The 19,106-nt window shown below is 40.0% G+C and overlaps 1 protein-coding gene across 4 annotated transcripts in view; it reads left to right on the top strand.

Annotated features, from left to right (window-relative positions):
• Window positions 1-19,106, top strand: part of LOC131251416 (tRNA ligase 1) — a 180,241-nt gene that overhangs the window by 43,525 nt on the left and 117,610 nt on the right. For all 4 annotated transcript variants that reach the window (XM_058252098.1, XM_058252099.1, XM_058252101.1 and 1 more), the window contains 3 exons: window positions 10,149-10,277; window positions 16,852-16,916; window positions 17,181-17,345. In XM_058252098.1, the coding sequence (XP_058108081.1) occupies window positions 10,149-10,277; window positions 16,852-16,916; window positions 17,181-17,345 (359 nt within the window). The remainder of the gene's footprint in view (window positions 1-10,148; window positions 10,278-16,851; window positions 16,917-17,180; window positions 17,346-19,106) is intronic.

Below are 19,106 nucleotides of genomic sequence, written 5' to 3' on the forward strand. Positions count from 1 at the left end.
GGGGGAGGGATAAGCAAAGGGTGGGGTTGGAGGGGAAAGGGAATGGAGGATGGAGATATGAGAAGAGGGAATTAGGTCATGAGAGATGGGCTGAATGTTAGGGCCTGTTTGGATTTGCGTATTAGGGTGTATTGTATTGTATTTGGGTACTGTTCATGTATACGTTGGATGGTTTTCAGAATACATCCAAATCAACATGCCATTAATCAATGTTTGGATAGGAGGTATTGTTCAGGCAAGTATACAATTTCTTGTACAGATCAATGTTTGGATACGACGTATTAGGCCTGTGTATTGTGCAATCAATCCGGCCTCATTTTCTAGCTGAATTTTCAGATCAACCTTCTTTTCTGGCTAAGTTTTTAGCCCGTCATGTGTTAAAAAAATCTCAGCTTTCGATGAATTTGCTTCTGGAATATCTTTCTTCTTTGTGGAAGTGAAGATCGCAAATGTGGATAAAATCAAAGCTGAGAATGTAAGGAATGTTGGTGATGGAATTGAACTCTGAAAACCAAAAACCATTAAAAGAAAGAGTGCAAAAGAGATCAAAGAAGACAGAAAGAACATGAAGAAGAAGGAGAAAAACCCATTTGAATCTGATTTTCAGATACTCTTTTTAAGATCAAAGATCAGAACAAGTAGTACAACAAATAAAAAAACCTAAAAGAGAATGTTCAATCTCAGCCGTTCCCTATTTCTTGTACTTTTTTTTTTTTTTTTTCCTTCTAAAACTGAGATATCAGAAAAGAAAGAAAAAACATCAACTGATTTCAAAAACCTATATAGCAAAAGGATAAGAACAACAAAAGAGACACGCTTTCTTCTTCTTCTTGTTGTTGGATTTGAAGAAGAAAAAGGACAGAATCCGATCCTCTATTCACCAGCCAGAGATGGGAAGAAGAGATTTGAAGGAGAAGAAGAAAAATTATTTGAGTTTCAGCTGTTTTCTTTTTTCTCAGAGAGAGGAACTCATTTTTGGAAGAGATAGGCATGAAAACTGGCGAAAATACAATGCATTGAATAGGCTGTACAGATGGCAGTCGAGACGTCTGACGATACATCACAATGGCTGCGTTTTTTTTTTTGGTTCCGCACGCATGGTTTTCCATGCATCTCCACTCTAAACTAAACATCGTAAATGTCAAATTAAACCCTCTAATACCATACAATCCCGCCTAATACGCGAATCCAAACAGGCCCTTAGCGTACAAAGAAGGGGTAAGATGGGAGGGATAGTTGGTTAAGGCGAAACAGGAAAATGCATTTTGTTTGAGGGAAGTAAACTGAAGAGGGGTATTGGGTGGGGGTGTTTTAGGGCCAACCAGATGGTTTTTGTAGGCTGAAGCAAATCCGCAGGGGGGGGGGGGGGTCTAACTAAGGAGAAATAAAGGAGCTACCATGCATCTAGGGGAGAGGCGTTTGCCTGAGAAAAAAGGAGGTTGAACTAATCAAGTGTCAACAGTGGAAGGCTTGATTATATGAGGCAGGGACACGCTCCTCTTGTGTCTTCTTTAGAGGTTCCATAATAAATGCTAGAGTGGCGGCATCATGGGGACCAAAGATACATGGCTTGTAAGAGAGCCGAGAGTGGCTACGAGTCCATGCTGACGTCGGAGCTGATCTCATCACTTTGCTTGTCGTCAGAGTCGAGAACGAATAGGGCCTCGACTATATTGAACAACTATGGAGATTATCCACACGTGTGATTGGACGACTGAGGGTTGCCAGGTGTGTCAGCCTCATAATGGTTCTCGTCATCATCCATCAAAGGAGCAAACATCAACGGGACGCGTATGCAGGTGTCGAAACTTAGCACCTTGAGGAGAGATCTCAGCACACGTGTCCTAGAGAGCAGAGCCTCTTTGGCCCTAAAATCGGCATTGTAAAGGCTAACAATGTCATCTGCCAGGGGAGCTGAAGACTGCAAGGCACGCGTCTTCAAAGAGGATGTTATCATCAATGTGGGAGAAGCTCAGATTGCCATCTGGTCTCAAGACAGGCGCTTCTCTGACTAGGGTGTTGTTTCTTCTCTTCTGGTAGTAGGAGTCATCATGAAAGAATTAATAGACGATGACCCACGAATGAGTGTTGCCATAGGAGTAGAAGGGCCTGTTTCAAGGGCCTATTGATGGCCAATAGGGTCACCACGTGCCTGGTACATGGAGGGATACAATAAACGAACATTATTGCTTGGCCTCTAGAGAGATGATTGACCACGTGGTTGGGGAGGTACAATGATAGGCGATGGGGCACATCCGGGGGATGGTCTAGATGAATCAAAGAAAGAGAAGCATGTGGGGGAAGGGGGCATGTGAGGACAGTGTGCGCGTGAGGGAGGGGGAGGCATATGAGGGAAGGATGTGAATGTGCGAGGATCTAGATAGGCGGGTCGAGGTAAGGGCAATGTATGCGGGTGGGGGACATGTGTTTGCTGAAGTCTTCCTGCGTTGAAACTGGAGCTTTGCGGGAGTACCGAGATTACTGTGCTCTGTCATCTCCAACGAAAGGTGCGCCACCACGGACCACTGTGATGTCCCTCTTCCCCCATTTGAGACACTATAGCCGCCATGAATGCCTTTACTAGGTGCTGCCATGAATGCCTTTGCTAGGCTCCGCTAGCCGAACAAAAATATCAAAGTTGCCCCATCGAAACTGGGATCTTGGAGGGAATGGGGTTTAGTCTTTGCCTCCTCAAGCTGAATGGAGCTTCTAGTCCGACTACATCGCCGAATTGAAAAGGAGATTGAAAAGGAGAACTTTTCCAACACAGGAGCCAACACCCATTATGAAGTCGCAATTCCATAGTTCAATTGGGATGCCTTGGAGGAGAAACTAAGAGTCAATGGAGCCAAAAGAGGAGAAATCCGCCCATCTGCAGAGGGAAATCACCGGCCTATCTTTGTACGAGGCCTCAACCGCATGGATGAAGTTAAGGACTTGAGGTTGTCATCTAGTTGAAGGTTGATGATGAGTTCATCCTCTCCCAAGGGATCGAGGGCAAAATGACCAACTTGGAGATTGCAACTCTCCACAATACAAATAGAGAGGTCACTGCTAAGCTCCATTAAAACACTACCGCCGATTCATCCACTAGTGAACTATACCTACTATCTTTCGAATATGGGGGCCAAACAACTTGTTGGGGACTGGGACATTGGGCGTAATAGGGGAACCAACATAGGTGGAACTTGCCACCACATTTTTGAATGGACCACACTGGGAAGGCAGGGCAGTGCTGCCTGGAACTGATTATTTATTTTTTATTTTTTATTTTTTTATTTTTTTGGGATGGGAGAAGCTTTGGGGTCTCACATATTCTTCTTCAAGTCATGAGAGACCTTCTTTGGACTTGAATGGGCCTTTTTGGATTGTAATCCTCAAACTAGTATAACCGGAGAGATGGGAGGGATATGGCACGAGCAACTGATTCCTTTGAGTACAAGCGAACAAAGATGAAACTATGGCTTGTGGAAGACACTTTCCATTTTGGAATAATGACCTCTCTCACCTCTTTGGCTTTACTGAATACACTCGAGAATGTATATTCATCCTAATATAGAGAGAAGTTGGCAATGAACAAGGTTGGAAATGGCGTTGGCTTGGCTGAGGGATGTCGTCAGGAGACAAGGGTCTAGTCTCCACCTTCCACCAGAATGGAACTTCCAAGGTGTCTGAATTTCCATCCTTTAGATGGGCTGCACTGACTGATTGGAAACCTCTACTAGCCAGATATTTCTCCTCTTTGCTTTTGCCAGCCTTGGAGTCACCACAAGAGGCTTTGATTGACTTCAATATTCCTATATTTAATTTTCTTAATTTTTAATATCAATGATTTAATGTAAATAAGATTATATGAGCATGACACTAATAATGATGCAATTATATATTTATATAACTACTACCACAAACAACTATAATATAGTTGTCCATAATGTGTTAATGCATGAATTATAAAGTGAACTCATAAGTCACAAGTGATGAATTGATGTTAAAGGACAAAAATAAATATAAAAAAACTAGTCACTAGTAATGTCCCTATTAAAAAGAAAATCGTGCTGCCTGCACCTGTTGAACCTTAACGTCGTCATCATCTGGCTTCAACTGTGGAACGAGTGCTACATATCCATGATAAGCATAGGAAAGGACCATGTCAATGAAATTTGAGGATGACTGATAATGATCATCACCGCCACTGGGCATTTGCTGTGTGGAATTTGAATAAGAATAGTCACCAGTGCCAGATGTAGACCCATAGGCATTGGCATAATTGTAGTGGTACTACTACTATTGCAGAGACTGTAACAACGAATGGTTCGATTATGGATATGGATATCTATATCCCCATATCTTGCTCCATGTGGATCATATCCAGGAGTAGTCCAACAAGAAAGTGCTCCAATAGCCTCCATAAACTATCCATGGTCATATCCATATCCATAAGCTATCTGATATCCTAATAGTGCCTCATCTCCTCCAGTGCCACTGGTATTGGCCTCCCCATGATGCTCTTCTCCTGGCTAGTAGTATTGTGAATCACTATGCTCACAAGTTCGACATCCTCTGCTTTGTCGATGCTCATTAGCGTCAAGCTGTGTGGACCATTATACCCTTGTATGTCGAGCAAGACCAGAACTAGGACCATGTGCATCATCATCACCACCACCACAATATCTGTCTTAGTTTTGCTGCTACTCTGATGCAGGACATGAAAATTAAATATGATATACGAGATTTCAGGCTTAAGATCATGTTAGTTCAGAAACAATTACACAAATTCCATATCCCACATGAAAGTCCAAACATTCAATTAAGGGGAATCTATGCGGGTCCAAGCCTACACATGATAGGGCTGGATCGATAAAAATTATGAACCAAACGATACTAAAAAATAAGAAATAATCATCCACACATGCATAGTAATCAGTCCCTAATCCAAGGGATTCACCAATTTCAAATCAAGGAACCCTATGGTGAGAAAAGGGGCATAAAATTGGAGATTTGAGTAATTTAGGGTTAGGTTTAGGGATTTTGGGTGAAAGCGGAGTGAAAGAGAGGAGAGAGATGAACCAGAGAAGTACCGCACGCGTGGACAACAACGATGGCCCAGACGCACATGCGTGTGATCTCGGCTGCACGTGTGTGGGGCCCACTGGCCTTGATCGGCCAGTGATGGACTCCAAAACCCCCAAATCTTAACTTGATCCGATGTATGGTTTGTGCGTGGTGCTTCGCCGAAGTTTCAGCCCTCCTGTAGGGCCAGATTTTGAAATTTTGCTGTGGGGAGGAGAATTGCTGTAATAGATGATTGATTCGAAGTGTAAATGATGGGGTGAGATGAGAAGAAGGGATGGTAGAAGATAGGTAGTAGAGATGGCGATGGATGGGGGTAAATTGGGATAGATGTGGCTTCGCATCACGGTAGTTAACCCTTCGACGAAGGGAGGGCTTCGCACCCAATTAGGCTTCACAACTCAGAGAGTAGGAAAACGCAGAATTTTTATTAATCTTCAATCAATTAAAAAAAGGCTACAAGGGGTGCCTATTTATAAGAAAACCCTATACCCTAAAACTCGCGCCATGTGCGCAACCTATTACTTGGCAATGAAGTAAACCAAAATAAAAACTAATCAAAGAAATCTAAAGCATCTATGATGTTCTAAATAACATTAATAAGCAAAACCTAAAATATGAAATCAATCTGACTAGTGAGCCACGATCATGAGATCCCATGATGGGCTTTTCTTGACTAACGGGCCCATTCTTTTGAATCAAAACTTCGTCTTTTAGGTAGGAGGCCCTCCCTGGACGTTGTCATCGATCCAGATCGACGGTGGGGCCCTCCTTCTGGTGTACGTGCGTAGGGGGTGGCGTGAGTGCGCATGATGTCCCCAACATACTCCTTTCTCGGGTCATATCTTTAGTAGCATTCTCTCTAAAACAATTGCATGACTCTTTTGCCGGTTTGTGCGTAATGATGGGTCATGCACCTTGACTTCCTCGCTATCCTCTTCTACCTGTCTCTCTTTATTCTAATTTAAGTAGAAGTGGGTCATCTTCATCATAAATGTTGTCCAAGTTAATTGGACAAAAGTTGCCTTCCTTGATCTGGTGCACCACATGCTTCATATTTCATAATCTCAACTTCATGTTTTAATGCATCTAGAGAAGCCGATCCAATGCCTTACCTATAACCTATTCCTTTGCTTTAATGAATTATTGGAAAACAACTCTATTCTCTCTTGTAGTTAGAGGAAGTAGTTGCTTGTCTCAAAACTTCTACTACTATTATTTTGAGAGCCTTCGCACTTTTTTCAAAATGAAGCCACCAATTAGCCATATAGAAAACGAAGAAAAACCTTATGTACGTAATAGTAATACTGTCAAATGCACCACTTTACATTACTAATAAAATAACTTTTACGATTATGTGATAGTTATAAAACATCAATTTCTTACCTAGAGGTGTTTGAAAAATTCCTTTGTTCAAGTATATGAGGAGCTGCCTTGGTGAAGTCTATACATATCCAATTGTGGACAATACGCTAAAACATTCATATAGCTTTAAGCATTGAAATAATACAATATATATGTAGTGTATGAGTAATGACCAATAATTAAGGAGTTGTATTTATTTTGTTGAACTCCTTTATTTGTATATCTTAGTGAGGCTCTAATATCTTTATTTTAAGTTTCAGCCCAACACGTATCTCTTTATCCTCAACAAGTGATGGAGCATGTTGGTATCTTGGATTTAAATTGTAGCTTACATTATAATAATGAAAACGATAAAGGACTTTAATTATGATATGATAAAAATGACTTACTAATAACTACTAAGTGCATAATGAACATGCATGAGACATTACTAGAGTAAGAGTAATAGATACTGTGAATCACTTTGATCTTGTTACTTACCGCATGAAGGTGAAGCTGATTAGTCCAACGTTTGTCGATTATCATCTATTAATCTTCGTAGTTCTCACAATTAGAACAAATAACAAGCTTCGTTTTATCCACAACTTGATAAAGGAAGGCCATGATAGGTATCTCGTTGGATTTTATATGATGGACTCTCATCGGTGGTTCCATTACCTTGAGGATGTTTCATACTTTTTTCTAATATTTGTGGACTCTTATGGTCTCAGCAACCTTAATCGATGTTCTTGAAGTCTTCTACTCATTCTTTGTGTTGAGTCACTTCTAGGAAGCAAACATTTTGCTCAACTCTCCCCTATACTTGTATAACTCTCAAGTGCAATAAAATTTGTTGCAGATTGAGTCATCACATGCTTAAGTAACGCACACCCTTTTGTAAACTTCCTCATTATGACGACTACTTGGTTATGATTAGAGATGAATGTTGTGACTTGCCTTGCCTTTTCAACCAAATTTGCAACATTTTTCTTCCTTTTAATATCTTTTAGTATAAGGTTAATACGATGTGCGGCATATAGGAACTAGAATAAATGTTTTCGCTTCCCCATCAACATTTTTTATTTCCAATTAATTGTGTGATGCTTCATTGCCTATAACAATTTGCATGACTTCCTCTTCAATTTCATCTACCATCTTATCCATAATAGTTAAAATATACCGTGCATCTTTTATCACCTCAGATGCATCAATGGCTTTTTAGAACACCATTCCCATGTGATAGTAAAATATAAAGTTTATCGTGCTCGTCTGGTTGGGCCAGTCGAACCCTTGCACATAATGGTACATCCTTTACTATGCCATCACATCTGTATTCTCTGCATCTACGTCTCCCTATCTCACGAGCTGTGGGTGCATAAACTCTTTTGCCCGCCTCTGCTGCTATATCTGTTACCACTTGCAAATAGGGGCAGTTTGATACATTTAAAGCTATACTTGGTTGTTGCCCCACCAAACTTCTCAATTGTAGTTTTTTTTTTTTTTTTTTCCTATATTTGTTTCAACCTCGTATACTTTGTCGTCTTTTTTCCAAACAAAATGTGATCACATGAAGGTCTCCCTAGCTCTACTGCATCCACGTCATTAGCAGTTGAAGGAGCATGTGAAGTCGTTGGCTAAAAGTTCTATGCTGTAAACCACCAAGCATACCATGATTTCCACTCTCACCCCACCACCACCCCCACTTCACCCCACCCCTACCTTTCCCCCTACTAATGCTCCCTGCCTCATTCCTACACCCATTATCCCCCGAACTGACACCCCCCTCCCCCTCTCCCTCCCCCTCCCCCTTCAAAACATGTGCCGATGTTCTTCATCTTCATGAGTGGTGCTTAGGCTCTTTCCCTTCGTGTTTGTCACCTTCTTATCAAATTCTCATCAGACTCAACATTATCATTATCATCTATACCCATATAATCACGATCGAAAATCTCCATCGTGCAGCTTGTGCTACATTAAGAGCATCTTGCTGCTTCTTCCGTACAGTAGCTTTCTTCCCTTTATGTCTTCTAGATTCCACTGCATCTCCCTTATCTCTTTTGGTACACTTGGGTACACCTTGATTTGTCCCTTTTGATACGCCAAATGCTGTTTTACTCATGTGATTCCTCCAATTATTAATCTGCCACAATAATTGTATTTTATGGCATGCCTATTCCCACCTACTCTTTGACACTGTTGCTATCCAACATCTTCATTTCCTGGTTGGGGTTGCCGTTTTTTTTTTTTTTTTTTTTTCGTGCTCACAAGTCACTAGTCTTGCCCCAAGTCCAAGTCCAAGTCGTCAACCCCAAATTACTCTAAAAGCACCAAGCTTCTGCCAACAAATACTTATGTAATGTTAAAAGAACATTACAAACTAGAAATTTTAGATGAAGTATGGATGAATAGTGTCAAGCTGATTTGTGACTACTTGAGTGCCCCCATAACAGCCTGAAATTCATGTAATGTATGGAACTCATCCCATTAATGCACATCCTTAAGCATTTGATATAATTCTTTGTAAGAAATTTGCAAAAAAAATTAAATTTAAATTCGGATGAATAGTGTTGATTTGGTGGACCACTGGAATGCTCTTAAAACCAGCCAAAATTCATGCAACGTGTGGGATTTATCTCACTAATGCATATCCCTAGACATTTGACATTATTTTCCCAATAAATTTGAAAAAAAATTACTCAATTCGGGTGAATAGTGTAGTTGATATGGTGGACCACTAGGATGCCCCAAAAAATGGACTGAATCTGGCTAATGTATATCCTCAAGCATATGAGATCATTTCACCCAAGAAAATTTGAAGGAAAAATTAAAACTAAATTCAGGTGAATAGTATCATCCATTTGGTGGACCACTCAAATGCTCTCAAAATGGGATGAAATTCATGTAATATGTGGGATTTATCCCACTAATGCATATCCCTATGCATTTGACATCTTCTCCTCAAGAAATTTGAAGAAAAAAAAATTAAAAATAAATTCGACATTGTTCATTCAAAAAATGACCTGAAATTAAAACATACGAAAAACCTAGAAAAACAGATGAAAAACTCTGATGTAGTGCATGCATGTGTAGATCTAAACTCTTTACATGTATTTGAACAATCTGCACCAAATATTTTACAAAAATTATTATTTTTTTGAACATTGCTAGAAATTATGCAAGAAACATAAAATTACCAAAAAAGAAAAAAAGAAAAAAATAGATAAGCATGGCTGAATCGACCACAAATCTAGCAAGATTTGGTAAATATAATGTTGAATCAACATGTTGTAGTACGAAAGAATTACAAAAAATGATTTTTTGCCCTTTTTTCCGTTTTCTCCTAAATTTGGCCCTTGGTTCTTCTATTTTTCAAAAAACGGTTTATATCTTGTCTTTTAATCTCCATTTATTGAACAATTCTACTTGAAAATAGGTTCGAAACACTCCTAAGAAGCGAATTTCGAAATGTCAAGGAGAAATGGTAACAAATGAAAACAGCTCCTTTTTAAGCATATATATGCGTAATAGCGCTTGGCTGTTAATGGTCTGTTACAGTTCAAAATTTTTGAAATGGTACATTACAGCCCTGTAACGTGTAACAACTGGCACCATTATCGTTATGTAATGGCCATTACCTAACCGTTTTTTATAATTTAGTTTACATGTGGTTTTCTCGGATTATGTTTCGTTAACTGTTTTGCTAAATGTCATTAGGTCTTTGTATCAACCTGCAGGATCAAAGGATCACATAAAGGTGCAAGGTGAAATCTTGGAGGGTCTGGTTGCTCGTGTTGTTAGCCATGAGAGCTCAAAACATTTAGAGAAAGTTTTGAAAGATTTCCCTCCACCACCATTAGATGGAGGTACACAAACATATCCTTGTGCTTTGAGGTTTAGTTCTGTATTTTATCTGCTTGTTATTTTTTATTTTATTTTATTGGGTCAGTCCTTGTTTCATCAGCTTCGTCTTTGTGGTTTACCCCTTGGTTTTATCAGCCACTGTGGTCTGTCTTGTCCACTGTTGAATACATTATCTTTTATTTTGGGTTAAATCAAACTACTAACTATTCCATCCCATTTATCTGTGAAGTTTCTTTGTGATTAATATCTCTTGTTATTATTTTGCTGTCCCTTTTGGTATGTCCAGATTTGTATGCATTGGACTACTGGAAATGTAGACTTCTAATTTGTTTGCCTAGCATGAAGTTTTGGCTTTGAAAGAACTTTCAAACGTTGATTTTGATCTGCACCTCCAGCTATATACTCAATTACTGCACACAATGGAGATATCTTCTATTTCCCATTGCATTGTTGTTCTTAAGGAAATACCATCTAGTTTCCCACGTTACCTGTTAAGACTGAGGGGTAAGGTATTTCATAATGGTAACGGTGGCTGTAACTTCCCCAGCCGTTACTATTACGATTTGCCCCGTAACAGGCGTCACAGGTTTGTTTTTTGAAGAAATCTATTTTGGCCCATAATCGACCGTTATGGGGCTGTTACCGTTACCACTGTTTCATGACCGGGACCTCTACAGGCCATTACGGGGCCATTTCAGGTCAATTTTTTCATAATGGCTGTTACGGCCAGTAACTCGTAACGGTTACCACCGTACCATTATGTAACTGTTTTGGAATACCTCGTTGAGGGCCCAATTGGATGCCCTAGTCGTAGGGAGTTGTGAATCTTGGGATTGGTGAATCTTGGTCAGTCTTGGATTGGGGACTCTAAGATTAGCCAATCTTATGTTCGGTTGACATCCTGGATTTGTCAATTGAGGATTGACCGGTGAAAGGATCCAAAATGGGAGAAAAAGGGGGAGAATCTGCATCACACTTGCTAAGGGCCAATCTTGGAAAATGTCCAAACTGCCATTCACTTCCCTCTAAAGGCCGGAACTATGGTATTGTTTGCCATCATTCTCTAAATGTGGCTTATATACTAGCGCTACAACTTGGGTGTGTCGGGTTGGGTTGAGAGTCAACCTGAGCCCAACCCAACTTCAAACTGAGTCAAACCCAAACCAAAATCTAACCCAAACTCTCCAACCTGATTTATTAGATCTTTGACCCTAAGCCATCTCGGGTTGGGAATGAATAGGTATGCATGTATCCTAAAATTTTCTGAACTGACATGGATGGAGAGGGGCTGCTTTGGAAAGGGGTTTTTTAGGTTTGAAAAGGGCTTTTTATAGTGGCCGAGTAAATACTCGATTGCTAAACCTCTTTTTTCCAATTGGTAGGGAGCCCAAAATTTTCCAAACAGACATGGATGGAGGGAGGGAAGGAGCCCAAAATTTTCTGAACAGACATGGATGTAGAGTGGCAGCTTACAGAAATGGGGGTTTTTGGGTTTGAAAAAGGGATTTATATCGGTCGAGTAAATACTCGATTGGTAACCCTCCTTTTCAAATTGGTTAGGCAGGTTCCTCTCCTCTTGACTGATAGGCTGTATGGCAATGTCCAATTTGCATGTATTGATATAATTACCTTAAAAAGTAATAACAACGTACTAGGGTCGGGTTGTTTTGAGGCCTCAACCCAAGCACAACCTGACTCAGGGTTGGATTCAACCAAATATTCAGGTTGGGGTTCGCATGTTCAGGTTGAGGCCGACCCAAATTTCACCCTTATCATCTACCATGACCGTGATGGACATGTTGTGGGTTGCTCCATACTGTCTTGGTCATTGGCTCCTTTGTAGAAGGACCACAGTCCAGAAATCATACTGGTCAAATGATCTTAACCAATGTTTTCAGTATCAGTATCAGTATTGACGGTTATATTGCACCTTTGGGATATGAAAGCACATTGGTTATCGCATGGGAAATATTGGATGTATCGCATAATGTTTTTCTGTTTTTGGGAAACACTAGGAAATTGATTGAATTTTTCAATGAAACTTCAGGTGATGTTAAAAAACTAATCATTACACTTTGATATCAAAAAATTCCAAAAAATAAGTGCTCGTAATAAGTTTCCTTTGTAGGTCTTAAACTCTGTGTTGTCTAATAGAATGATGCAACTAAATTCAAAATCAAATAATGTAATTTATAAAACATAGAATATATGGATGAAAACACAACGAATTAATTATTTTTTAAAATTGCATGTGGCATACAAGCAATTGAAATTAAATTGTCCATATTATGTCTCGTAACCCACAAAAAAGTTTATTTCCTCATCTGACAATAAGATTGGTGGGCGTTTCTTGGATAGTTGAGAATGAAAAATATCCAATGGTCCTGTTTCAATAAACATGTATCTAGTGTTTGAGTTGTCGACGAAATGTCGATATTATCGCCGATAATATCGGTGTCGCTGGCCCAGCGACACCGAAACCCCATTTTTTCGTTTCTGTTCGGATTATCGGCGAAATATCGGCGATATCGGCGAAATATCGGAGATATCGGCAAAAATCTCGGATTATCGCCGACCAAAAATCCAATAAATAGGTAAGAAAACCCATTTGTCAAAAAATCAGAAAAAATATCAGAACGGGGAAGATCTCTTACTTGTTGATTGGAAGTCGGAGCTCGAAAGAACGCCGATCGACAACGCCAGATTTACAGGTAAGAAAATCCTCCTTTCTTCGGCAACAATCCACTTCCAAAAACCCCCTTTCTTCGGCCGCATTTTCTCTTCGACGAGATTTTAGGTTTTGTTTTTAAAAAAAAGAAAAGAAAAGAAAGGAAGATATGTTGCGTGAGTCCGACTAGCGTAAAGCATTGGATGCGGTTTCGCTAGTGACGCTGACAGGTGTTGGTCGTAAGTGTTATGTGGGCCCACCATGATCTGTGTGTTTTATCAACACCGTCCATTCATTTTCACACGTCGTTTTAATATTTATTCTTAAAAATGAGATTGATTAGAATCTCAGGTGGACCACACCATGGAAAAACAGTAATGATTGAACGTCTATCATTAAAAACCTCTTAGGCCCACTGTAACGTTTATTTGACATCTAACCTATGGATCAGGTCACACGGCATGTCGATTAGGTCATATGGACCTGGATGAAGGCAAAAAACAAATATCAGCTTGATCCAAAACTGTTGTAGCTCCAGGAAGCTTTTAATGGTGCGAGTTCAATCAACGCTGTGTGGTCTACTTGAGATTTTGATCCACTTCAGTTTTGGGATCTTACCATAAAATTATCTGTAAAATGAATTAGACGGCATGGATGATACACATATCATGTTTGAGGTTCATAGAGCACCGACCACTAGCCATTCGCTAGTCGTACGGATCCGTTTGAGGCAGCGGATTGCGTACGTGAGTAAGTCATGTGGGTTGGAACCTGAGTAGACTCGGTGAGGTCCACCGTGATTTATTTATTTTATCCACTCCGTCCATACATTTTAATAGATAATTGTAAGCCTAGAGGGAAAAAAAATTGAGGCATATCCAATGTTCAAATGGACCACACCACAAGAAACAGTTGAATTGAATGTCTACCGTTGAAAAATACTTGGGAGGGACATGGAAGTTTTGGATAAAGCTTATATTTGTGTTTTCCCTTCATCCATGTCTGTATGATCTTATGAACATGTTGGATTAAAAATAAACATCACTGTGAGGCCTAGAAAGGTTTCAACGGTGGAAATCATTATCCCCACTATTTACAGTGGTGATCTACTTAATCTTTGGATATGAATCAATTTTGGGCTCAACCCCTTAAATTAGATGGAAAAACGGATGGACAACGTGGATATACCACATACATTCAAGGTGGGCCCAAATGAGTGGTAAATTATGTTTAAACGGTGGTCACTGAATCTCCACTATTTTCTCTGGTGTGGCTACCCAGAGTTTTGGATCCATATGATTTTTTGTCTGATGTCCTAAAATGATCTAAAAAAACGGATGGACGAGGTGGATTTTTTAAAAAACAATATGATGGGCCCCACGTAGCATCCCAGTACAGGAAGGAAATGCCTGTCGGGGACGCGGATTAGCTGTTGACAGGTTTAGTAGGCAGACTCGCTACCAAGTTGACGTCACCAAGTTCTGTAGGCCCCACCACGATGTATGTGTTGTATCCTCATTGTCCATCTATTTTTGTAGACCATTTTAGGGTATGAGACCAAAAACGAGGTATATCCCAATCTCAAGTGGACCACATTACAGGAAACAGTGTTGAATGAACATAGACCATTAAAAACTTTTTGGGCCCATAAAAGTATCGGATCAAGCTAATATTTGATTTTTCCCCTCATCTAGGTCTGTATGACCTAATCATACAGATTGGATGTCAAATAAATAGTACAGTGGGCCTTAGTAGGATTTTAATGGTGGATATCCAATCATTATTGTTTTCATGCGGTGTGGTCTATTAGAGATTTGGATCTGACTCATTCTTTATCTTGTAAACTAAAATGATATCCTCGAATGGTTGGACGGTGTGGATACGAAGCATAAACTATGGTGGGGCCACATAACCGCTCGACGTCGCTTCAGTGGCAAGTCTCGCTGCTCAACCCGTCATAGCTAATCCGCATCCCTACGAACACGGGTACGTACGTGTCGTGTGAGGACACTAATTGTGCACTGAGTGAATTATGTGCGGTCCACCATGATTTACATATTTTATCCACTCCGTCCATCCATTTTACCAGATAATTTGAGGGCTTTAGCCAAAAACTAAGTATATCCAAATCTCAAGTGGACCTCACCACGGGAAACAGTGTGAATTGAAATTATACCGTCTAAAATTCCATGAGGCCAAAGAAGTTCTGGATCAATCTGTTATTTGTGTTTTTCCTTCATCCATGTCTTTGTGATCTTATGAATGGGTTGGATGACAAATAAACATCACTGTAGGCCCTACTAAGGTTTCAACTGTGGAAATCATTATTACCACTGTTTCATATGGTGTGGTCCACTTGAGCTTTGGACATGCTTCAAATTTCGAAACAACCATTAAAATGAACTGAAAAAATGGATGGACGACGTGGATAACCCACGCACATTCATGGTGTGCCCAACATGTTGGGCAACGGTACTACTCTCGACTGCCACTGGATCCGGACAATGATTACGAGCCACTTCGTCATTCTATGTGAGGATGAAATATGGCAAAAAATTTATATATATATTTTTAATTCATTTACTTTTGCATGTCTTCATTGTTATAAGCTTGCATTTGTATTATATAAACTCATTTTGGTTACTATTTGAGTAATTTCTAACGACAACGCATGCCTTTTGGCCCCCATTAAATGGAAACTTCTTATTTAATGCATTCTTTTTGCAAATTTTTCATTCTTGAATATGTAAATATGTGTATTTAGGCATGTCCTGAAGTTTCACTGAAAAATTCCTTCATTTTCTCCGTGTTTCCCCCTTTTTCCCTGCATTTCCGGTTATCAACGATATTATCGGCGATAACGATATTATATCTTTATCTCCGGCCAGCGAAACTTGTAGCGATACCGACAACTCGAACACTGCATGTATCCAAGAATCAAAGGTTAGGATGGTTCAAACAATCCGATTTTGGGACTGTGACTTGGCAACGGTGGTTCCACAATTTAATTGGTATAGCTTGAGTTAATATATGACGCACATATAATTTCTGAGTGCATTCCTAGAATAGGGATCCTAGTGACTCAGGTGGGCCCCACTGTGATGTTTATGTGAAATCTAACCTGTTCACCATGTGCGTCACTCCATGCTAGGTCTGGGGCCCAAAAATCAGCCCAATCCGTGGTTTAGGTGAACCACATGATTGAAAATAATGTACAGACAATGCTCACCTTCCAAACTAATTTCTTTGTTGTGGCCCACATATACCACGGAGGGGCCTGATTTTTGGGCCCTATGCCTACATTTTGTTGTGGCATCTAATGGTTGGAGTGGATTTCATATGATTATCACGGTTGGCCATGTAAAATTCAAGAGTTGATTTCCAACTTTTTATTGTACAAAAAGTTATTAATTTAAGAATTAACAACAATTTGGTAGATGAGATGGAAAATTCATTAATATCTTTCTTATTGCAAAATCAATTCTCAAACCCGTATATCTTAAAAAAAATGAAATCATAACCCATGCAACTACTATTTATTTTCGAGGTTTATTAAACATTTCAAATGATAAAATAAAATTTGTTTATGGAATGAAGTTACAACTTGTTATTGCATGGAATTGACAACAGTTTGGTAGAGGAGATGGAACATTCGTAAATATCTTCTTACTGCTTATTTTTCTTGCATCTTACAAGAACTAATGATCCTACAAGAAATTGCCATTTCTTTTTTCAGTCATTGTTTGACTTTGGTGACAATTTTTTATATTCTTAAAACGATTTTGAAGTATTGTGTATCATTAATCTCTTTTCAGATGCTAACTTTTCATGATTTGTGCATTTGGATATGCTTCTTTTGGGGACAACATCTTTCCTTTGCAAATTCACCTAATTATATTTTAATCCAGTTGGCTGCAAAATGGGACCAAGTTTGCGGGAAATATGTGCAGCCAATAGATCTGATGAAAAACAGGCAAGTGGAGTTCCTTTCACTTCTAACGTCATTGTTATTATTATCATTACTGTTATTGTTAAGCATCACATAAATATTATTAAAGAGAAGAAAAGAGACTATCCATTAGGGAAATGTATAATATCCCCAACTACAAACTACAATTACAAGAGGTTTAAAAAACAATTTTTAGCAACAGCATCGGCTAATAATTTCTTCAATAATTTGGTTTCTTTATCCTTCCATGTTTTTGTTTATTGATGGTATAATAATTATTCATTGCAGCAAATTCAAGCGCTTCTTCAAAGTGCTGGATCTTATATGTGCCCAGACTACTCGGATTGGTTTGGCAGTGGCATTGATGATATTCATTCTAGAAATGCTGATCGATCAGTTCTTTCAAAATTTTTACAAGCTCATCCTGCAGATTTTTCTACCACTAAGTTGCAGGTCAGTGACATAAGGATCACTATGTTCCTAATATTGTGCTCAGTTCTTTTGGTGGAGCAAATTCAAGAATTTCATATAGCACGCTTATGTTGATACCTTGCAAATTTGTCATTTGCTGGTCTATTTGTTTCTAGATGATGGGTGTGGTCCTTAAAAATAAAGCATTTTTGGTTGTCACACTGACATTGATACTGAACAAGCTTATCTTCACATGCACTTCTAGTTTTGTGATTCGGGACATGTGGTCCTGCTTACACATTCTCCCTGGTACATGCATTCTTCACTGCTCATAGGGCATTCCTTCGTCATGATTTGTATCACATTCAATTAGGTGTGGCAATGGGCTGGGCTGCCCGGCCAGCCTGGGTGACCTGGCCCTGAAGAGCCAGGGCTTGGGCCACTAAAATTGGCTTGAGGGCTGGTCTTTAGCTTGAAATCTAGGCCCAATGTTTGGGCTGGTTGGGGCTAGGGCCACTGATTAATATCCCAGCCCATTGCCCTAGTGTATACTCTATAGCACAAGGGTATAAATATTGTAGATTGTAGGGTCCGTATATTTGTGTATATATGGTAATAAGAACTTTGATACTCTGGTAGAGTATGGTTGATGATACGCATGCACTTATAAACTATCCAAATTTTAAACTCCAGTTTAGATTCTTAACCATTGATGCACTCATTTAAGTCCATGCATTAGGTGGATGATTGGGAGGTCGTATTTGCCATTGGTGTGCCACAGAAAAACCTTGATCTTTTGGAAGAGCATGATGATTCACGAACATGCCCAATTGTATACCAATGGCATATGTAACATATATTTAACTTATTTTGTAACTTGAAGGGCCATGATCCACCCCAATCTTGTCCTGGCCTTGGCCTAGCCCTAGCCCAACTTGACCCTCTAGGGTGAGGTGTAAGACCTGTACCCTAGTCCGTACCATTTCGTAGGCTTCCGTGGTCCTTCCGGTCGAATTCCGGCAATTCTCGACTCGTATCCGACGTTTGCACGCAATCCTAAGCCGAGTCCCGCATACCGAAGTCGGCTCGAGCCGAAACCTGTACCTTGGCAACCGCGCCGTCGCTGAGGTTCCAACGCCGCGACTCGTGCACCGAATCAATACCCAAGGTAGAAGATGTAGGCCCACGTTCAATTAGAAGAAAACGCCGCGCGTACGAATTCCGAGAGAATCTCTACGACCTATCCCATCAATCAATCAATCAATCCTATCAATCAAGTACACATCACACATCAAGTCAAGTACAAGCAACCCATACCCTATCCTTACCTCTCTCTTATACAAGCTACCCAAAGTCAACTCTCTCTCTCTCCACCCATCCCTTTCTTACAACCCATCACTCCACCCATAACCCATCACACCTCACCCATCCTTTTCACCCATCACTTCTCTTTCTTCCTTATTTCTCAAAAATCTCTCCAAGCAACGCACTCTCACACGTCCAAGCTTCTCCCTCCCAAATGCCAAGTGTGGCCCACTTTCCCTACTCTCTCATCTCCCATCTCAACCATTGATCCATCATCGACCACCATCAAAAGAGAAGGCAAGGAGCTAAGGAGGCTAAGGGAGCAAGAAGGAGGCCTAGAGGTGGGTTATCCACCGTTAATTTCAAAATTTAGGGTCCACTTGTTGTGGGACCCACTTGATGTATGTGTTGTATCAATGGAGGGCCCATAGTGGCAGGGTCCCTCCCCTCTATCACCGTCTCTCTCTCTCTCTCTCTCTCTCTCTCTCTCTCTTTCTT

This window comes from Magnolia sinica, chromosome 7 (genome assembly GCF_029962835.1).
Source record: "Magnolia sinica isolate HGM2019 chromosome 7, MsV1, whole genome shotgun sequence".
NCBI lineage: Eukaryota > Viridiplantae > Streptophyta > Magnoliopsida > Magnoliales > Magnoliaceae > Magnolia > Magnolia sinica.